Here is a 7,600-nt window from a genome sequence, read left to right on the forward strand (position 1 = left end):
TGGATACATAAGGTATAAGAGTCTGTTTGGGATATTTTCAAGTTTTACTGATTCCTGAAAAAAAGCATGCTTAAGAGTAATCATATTTCAGTTTTTATTGAATTCAGGTAACCATCTTCAGTTTTTTGCTTTGATCTGAAGGCTTTGTTTTGTTCAGATATCAAAGTTGAGCATGATTTCATATGTTTTTCAATGTTTTTATTCCGATTTAATAATGTGATTTAATGGTGCGATGCTGATTTAGGCTATAAATTCAGAGGCTTTTCAATAGGCAAGTTTGCAACATGGAATTCAGAGGCAGTTGTATCATTGGCTGAAATATACTAGATCTAATCCTTAGACATCATTTTTCACTTTGATTAAGATGTGTGCCTGCCTTCTCAGTACAAAACTGGCTTACATATTGTTTTACACCATATTCTCATCTTTTTTTATGCATTTTTACATCCAGTAGTTTCAACACCCGCAGCAACGCGCGGGCACTATTGCTAGTTTTATTCCGAAAATTGGACTCTTCGTTTCAGAGTAACCGGTCAAACCCCAAAGCTGTACAAATTAGGGCTTGCAGATTCTCTCCTTGAGAATTCTGATCGCATCATATCCATTTGTCTTCAAATCGAACTTGATTTTCGATGCCTAGGCCTTGAAGGCAGCATGATAAAAATTAGGGTTTTCTTTTGTGATTTTTCAGGTACTTTGCATTTGTAATTGTTCAATTCGAGAGGGAAATGCGGGGATATGATAGAGATGTAAGTAAATTTTGGATCTTCGTCTATCTGTTTTTTATTATATGTAAATTTTCGATGTTGATACTCTATTATTATTTGGAGAAAATTAGTTTGACAATTTTTTTGGGATAGGATTATGGTCAGTCAGGCGACGAATATGAGGATTATGAGGATGATGAGGATGGTGAAGAGTATGAAGAGGAAGAGGAAGATCCAAAGCCTACCAAGGAAGCATTGGCATACCTTGAGTTGAGACAACGCTTGAAAGAACAATTACGAAAGAAGAAGAGTGGTTCTTCTTTGGCCAACTCCAGTAATAAAAAGAAGGAGCTCCCCTATGACAAGTGAGTAACCACTATATAACCGCAGTTTTTCCTTCGTGGAAAATCCATGCTTTCTTAGTAAGACAAGGTAGGCGGTTCTGTTTGTTTCTGCTACTAGGTTCAATGCTTCCGTATTGGAAGTAACCAATGATTATTTGATGAACAATATCTAGCCTTGTTATCTGAAGTTGTAGGGAAGCAGGAAGTGATGCAACTAAAATAGTTCTGTAATGTATTGATTTGCTTGCATTCTACCAGAGCCTGTAACAATATAGGTTTTATAGTTGCAATTTCTAGGACAGACCAATGTTTTTTTTTCCAGGGTATCACTGTCTGAAAGTAATATAGAGAAATGAGAATACATTTTGAAGAGTTGTCATCCTTGCAACTTTATTTGCAGTTCCTTGTTTTCTTTTTTTGTGATGAGGTTATCAGACAGATGATTTGTTTCATAATTTTTCTGTGGACAATATAGTGGTAATTGGTAAAATAGAAGTTTTGAAATTGATTTTAAATTGTTTCCCTACTTATTCTGCAGTTTTAGATCTTTCTTTGGCCCATCTCAACCAATTATTGCTGAGAGAGTGATTCAAGAAGGCAAATTGTTTTTAGAAACCAAGCACCTAACATCCAGTGCTACCAACTCTGTCCATCATGTATGTATTATTACTCCCTCTTTTTGATATAGCTCATAAATTCATAACATTACTTGCTCACATTGACTTTTTTCTGTACCTGTCATATACAATTGGTCTACACTTTACACATATAATGAGTCCACTTCCCAAAATGATTATGAGATAGTTTTGGCCCTATAATTTCTGTGTTATGTCGTATCCTGTTATTTGTGGAAATTTTTGGGAACTTTGGTTTGTTCAAAGAAATTGATTTGAAGTGCATATTATTTGAGATTCTTCTTTCCATGTGATGTAATTTACAATCTTATTGTTGCAAGAACCATTTTGGAGTTGCTTTTGCTTTCCACCTCTTTTATTGGTTCTAATCTTAAATTTGATGAAAGGGTTACCGATCACTCGATTCTTGGTGAGGGTCTGGGAATTTCTAGATTTACCCGTATAGGTTTATATCTTGAAACTTTATGACTTACTTGGCATGCCTGATTTGTGTCTTGCTGCTTATTTTGTTTAGTTTTTAACCCTGGCATTAGCTATTCCTTTTTATGTAACAAAAAAATATTTTCTTGGAACTCTCTTCATTTTATGAACATACTAATGTTTACAATGATATGCTTAATAAGATTTTTTACATGCCTAAAATCTTGTTGCAGAAAATTTTTTTGTTGGAACTCTTCTTTTTTGTTTTGACACAAAAACAAGTCTATAAGTTATAGTGCATTAATTTGATGATGGCACTTGCCTCTGCAGAACAAGAAGGGGTCTGGATCAACCTCTGCTGGATCGAAATCTGTATCGAATTTTGAATTTGAAGACAAAGTTATCAACTTGTTCAAAAATTTCATGGCCAGGTAACTCTGCTTTTATCTTTTATCACTAGAAGAAATTCGCTTTTTTCATCTGGGCAATCTTTAAAATTCATCAATTCTGCAGACTCGGCAATTTTGACGAGTTGGTGGCCACTGGAAGCACATTACTTGTCGACTTTCAGCAGGGGCTGGGTAAGTAGTATTCTGGGTTTTGTTTCAAATTTGATTTAGTTTCTTAGAAAGTAATATTTTTGTTTTTGTAGAGTTTCTTCGACGACCTCAGATAGATGAGACATCGGATTTGGTTAAAAACGTAATCCGAGGTAATGAAACAAAGAGGGTTAAGTCATATGTTGAAGCTGGATGTCTCAACGCTGACGATGGCAGGTGAAATATAAGCAAGTGTGAGTGCAATTCTGTATATTTTCTTATGCTTTCTTTGGATAGTTGGTTAGATAATTGAGTGTTAAGACCCTCCCAAGCTCTTATCAGTTTTATATCAGCAAAGATTTATAATGTTATAGAAATATGCTTAATTATTTGTTAAAACTGTTATCTTTCACAATTTACTGGAAATAATTGGAATGAGTTGATAGCTTGATAGTCTCTTCTTTCTCTTTACTTGAATTCAGTTCTCCATTAGAAAAATTTGGATATCGGTTAAAGGCCACTGATAGTACTTATGCTCCCGCAGTAGTGACAGTTTATTTGTAATTGGCTGATAATTTGTAGCGTTGATTTACTGAGTATCCAACTAATGAGCATGTTTTTCTGATATCTGCCCTTGAATTACTATCCTTTGTTTTTGTATGGTGCTGTTCCTTTACTTTGAGTTCTGCCACTTTCTGATACATTATTGGTCTGGACTATGAACGTGATGTATTTCTTATACATGGTGAAATTCTTGTAGAGAAGTGCATACATGCCAACTTGGACTTTGTGACCATCTAAGTAAAGGTAACATGTCTTTCCAAAATTGTCAGTATTGTTTCTTTTATTATATATCACAAAAGAATCTTGTTAAAGGGAAAGCGAAGTGGTGATGCCTTTACATCAATGAGCTGTTTTATCTGTTCGTAGTAGTAGTTCTTTCATATCTCGTGTGCTGCAGTTTGTAGTTTGAATGTCTGATATATGTTGCAGTTTGTAGTTTGTTAATGGTACATTTCCCTACTTGATGCAATCTTGCACTTGATGTACTCTTGAATTTTTTGTTTAAGAATGCAAGTGCTGTTGTAGGCAAAAACGTACTTAATGAACTTGAATGCCTCCTGGAGGATGTAAATGGCGCAATGCGAACTGCAATGGGAAATTTACCCGACTTTCAGGATGACAGTTTTGTGGACAGGTTGAATGAAGAAGCATGCAACGGTGACAAGGTAGTCTTTATCCTTCTTTTCTCTTATCCCAAGGAATATCTTGATACTGTTTGTACATTGAGTTCTGATATGCTTCTCATCTCTGTTTGTTCCTTCTCCTAGTATAACTCTGTTCTAACCTTTGCACTTGTATGCTAATACTTCTCTGTATTACTGAATACCAATGTTTACAAAATCACAAATCACCTTGCATTGCACAGATGACAAGTATTAATACCTGACTCGCAAGCTAAGGTTAGCCATAACAGCTATAACCAACTCCTAATATCCATCCAACAAACACTAAACAACTAAACCAATGACTACATGACACTTGGCAATCAATATCGACAGATTATTTGTACAATTATCAGCATCGTATCATCTACCCTCCCTGCCTCCGAGTTCAGTAATTATCGTTGCCCATCATTGGACTTCTGTCCAATTGTCCGTACATTTCTGTTGTATTTGTACCCGTATACGCACAGACACATGTATCAGTGGTAATCACTGATTTGAATGTATCACTAAATTACTCTGATAATTGCATGCTTGGAATTTTGTTAGGGTTTTAGGCTTCTAGCTGAAACATGTGTGCCTCTTTGTAGCTTTGGTGTTTAAGGAGTTACTGTTGGGTTGGAGATTTTAGGCAATCTTTACTGTTATTGAAAATCAGAGTGCCTGCACTTGCCTATAAGCATGGTTTAATCTGCAGAGTTTCGGTCAAAGTTATATGATCCGTCATTCACATGTCTCCTTTCACTACAAAATTCTTAGTGCAACATTTATACTGTTTATCCGGCTTAAATATCCTCCTTTCTTTACAGTTTTTATTTCACTCTTGCCTATTTTGAAGGTCAATCCTTAATATCTCTGATTTCCAGATTATCCTTTATTTTACAAGTTTTTCTATTCATTTCCTGATCGAGTTTGCTATGGTTGGAAAGTAGGAAGAGGAGCGGTACATAGAAGTGTTGAATGCATATTTCTGTCGCAAAATATTATGTTAAGAAAGTAAGATTTTTCAGGAATGAGGGAGCTATATCTTTGAGTTCTAAAGATATTTGGCTGATCTTTCCATCACCTAATTTTCTTTCCTTTTTTCTTTTCTTTCTGAATGTTCATTCCACACTAAGTATTCTGTTCCTAGTTCAGATTTGCATAATGCTCAGTAAAATTCTTACGCCAATTCTGATTTCTTATGGTTGATGATAAATTCGAAACACCTCTTACTGATGCCTAACTTCTATAGGAGGAATTTACGTCATCCCATCCCAAAAGAAATGAAGTTACCGATTATGCTGTCGTGATGGGGGTCATTTACAGTATGGTCAAACAAGACTATATGATGCAGGTAATTAAGCTCTCACCCTGTATTCCCACTATCTGTGCCCTTTGGTATGAACTTTTAAAACATCCAATGTAACAACTTGATGCAGGAGAGGATCGTCTCTGCTCGTAATCTCAAGTCATCTTCGGGAGAATTAGAGAGCTACTGCCTGATGTGGTCTTTGCGTCCGTTCATAAATAATGAAATTATGGATTATGCTTGGAAACTTATTCCCTGAATGTTGCGGGAATCTGAATGCCAAGGTTTGCTTACTGTCAGATTGTTAAATTAATTGTCATAATTTAGTTTATTTCACAAAACTATAAATAGAACTTTAAAAAAAATTTAGGGCTTTTTCTTTAACAAGGAAATAGAACTTTCTTTATATTGAATATTAGTTTACAAGGTTAGTGTAATTTACAATCCATTGACCATCCCGAAACCCATCTGATAAAATTAGGTGATATTTTACAGTTTTGCCGGCGTTTAGAAATTGCGACCGGCCGCTGCTAGTATCCACTTCTGTTAGCTTGTTTTCCACACCAATCTGATAGTGAAGGTCTTAAACTTGTTCTTGAATAGACCAGCCAACTTCAATGGTGTCTCATTGTATGCATTCCTGTCCGACCACTGCGAAGCCCGAAAAAAAAAAAATGAGAGTGAGAGAGGCAAGTCGGATTGGAACTTCCTATTCTTACCAATTCCAATTTGAAAGTCATTGAGTTTGGAACACCCAAATCAAATTAGACATTTGAAATTGGGTTCGGAGTTGGACTATTAGTATTAGGAATATGTTCCGATTTTTTTTGAAAATTCTGAGAATTCATGTAAGGGTGCTACTGTACCCACAAACTTGGCAAATTTGCGCATCCACTTTATATTCATTTGTTACGAACATTTGCACTACTGGATAGGTGGGAAAATAAGACTGGTGAGTACGAACATCAGCACTCTTCTGAAATCGGAGTCAATGTTGAATTCAAGTAGTTTCGGCTTAGAATTGGAAAGCAATTATCGTTCAATATTTTTGGATCCGAATTGACTCCCTAGTTCGATCAGACTGTTCGAAATTCAGGCGTTCTTATGAAGATATTTGAAAGTGTATTCATACGTTCCACCAAACCAGTACTTGCACCATGCTTCTGCGTCTTCTCAGTCAACATTGCTGCGTACCTGGTAGGATGCAACATAAAAATGATGCTCCTTAATACCCTTTTCGGATCCAGCAACCTTGTAATTAATCAATAATACAGATAATAATAATGTATTCGATGGGGTAGGCTGCACGATTGGATATGAGAAATGATTTTCATGCTCTCTCGTTACCTGTACGAGATTTGTTTGAATAATCCACCACCCGGGCATGCTCGTCGAACACGACGTTTTCCAACACTGCCCCAAACTTGATGGCTTTGAAAATGTCAGGCTCCTTTTCCCTTGAGAGGTCAATGCACTTGGTATAGCAAGCACCTTCGATGTTGGACAGACCAGTCTCACTCCAACAGTGGTCATCGTCTTCAATTAAGAACCTATTGTGATCCGTTTACAAAGTAGTCTTTCTTGTACCTAATTATTCAAACATGCTAGCAAACATTTATCAGAACCAACTAGCCTCTTAGCATGCACTCTACGATCAAACATCAGTTGGTTCTATATCCCGACAATCCAAACAAGAGCACGATATCTCCGTCTTTCCCCATATTGCAACCAGAATGTAGGGAGAGGATACTGTCCGGCACTGTAGATGGTGAAGTCCGGAGTTCCGAAATTCTCCGGCTCTTCAGGAGTGGGTGGGATACACCTGCAAATGTACACTAATGAAGCTCATGCACGAGTTTTACAATGACATCAAAATCAATCGTTCGTGAGTCTTTATGTCTCTTCGTGCAGGTTTCCGACGTGGAACATGCCTCAAAACTTGCATGTTGCGCATGAACAATGAATGGAAAGCCCTGGCAGACATGATCCGCACTTTGATTTTGTTTTGTGGATCGCATCATCCCAGTTCAAGAATTGATCATTTAGAAAGACCTGCAAATCGAAAATTCAAGACACAAACAACAATCTTGTACCCTGTTGAGAAGAACGACACCGTCTTCGCTGGCTACCAATGAGGGAGGCAGGGTTCTTGCAAAAAATACTGTCCAAAACTACTCAATTTTGTTAATTGGTGACTGGAAACTGCCTTCTTTTCTTTGTTTCCCTTTAAATTTGTGTCCAAAATTTCAAAAATTAACTTCGAAACAGATGAATTTTGAAGAAAATGAGGGGAAGGAAATGGAGAGAAACAACCTCCTTTGATTATATATATATTAATAGGACCTTAAAAAGTACAAAAGAACCGTTTAGCATATCTAATGAATAGAATAACAATACGCCTACTTCTGAGTCTGTCCAATTCTTATTTCCATCAATTG

At 36.4% G+C, this 7,600-nt stretch overlaps 1 protein-coding gene across 3 annotated transcripts; it reads left to right on the top strand.

Annotated features, from left to right (window-relative positions):
* Window positions 1–650: 650 nt before the first annotated feature.
* LOC125474656 lies at window positions 651–5,503 on the top strand. Of its 3 annotated transcripts, none has more exons than XR_007256114.1 (9): window positions 651–749; window positions 861–1,072; window positions 2,437–2,537; window positions 2,620–2,687; window positions 2,759–2,899; window positions 3,406–3,452; window positions 3,735–3,874; window positions 5,106–5,207; window positions 5,293–5,503. XR_007256114.1 is itself a non-coding variant. In XM_048578611.1 (8 exons), the coding sequence occupies exons 1-5, from the start codon at window positions 729–731 to the stop codon at window positions 2,780–2,782; spliced, it is 426 nt and encodes a 141-aa protein (XP_048434568.1). In that variant the 5' UTR covers window positions 651–728; the 3' UTR covers window positions 2,783–2,899; window positions 3,406–3,452; window positions 3,735–3,874; window positions 5,106–5,503. The 3 variants fall into 3 exon arrangements, 1 of the variants encoding a protein (XP_048434568.1); XR_007256115.1 differs by having other exon boundaries at window positions 3,411–3,452; XM_048578611.1 differs by having other exon boundaries at window positions 5,106–5,503.
* Window positions 5,504–7,600: the final 2,097 nt, after the last annotated feature.

Source organism: the organism of the source record quoted next, unplaced genomic scaffold, assembly GCF_019419815.1.
Source record: "Pyrus x bretschneideri cultivar Hongxiangsu unplaced genomic scaffold, Pyrus_bretschneideri_v1 Contig127, whole genome shotgun sequence".
Taxonomy (NCBI): domain Eukaryota; kingdom Viridiplantae; phylum Streptophyta; class Magnoliopsida; order Rosales; family Rosaceae; genus Pyrus; species Pyrus x bretschneideri.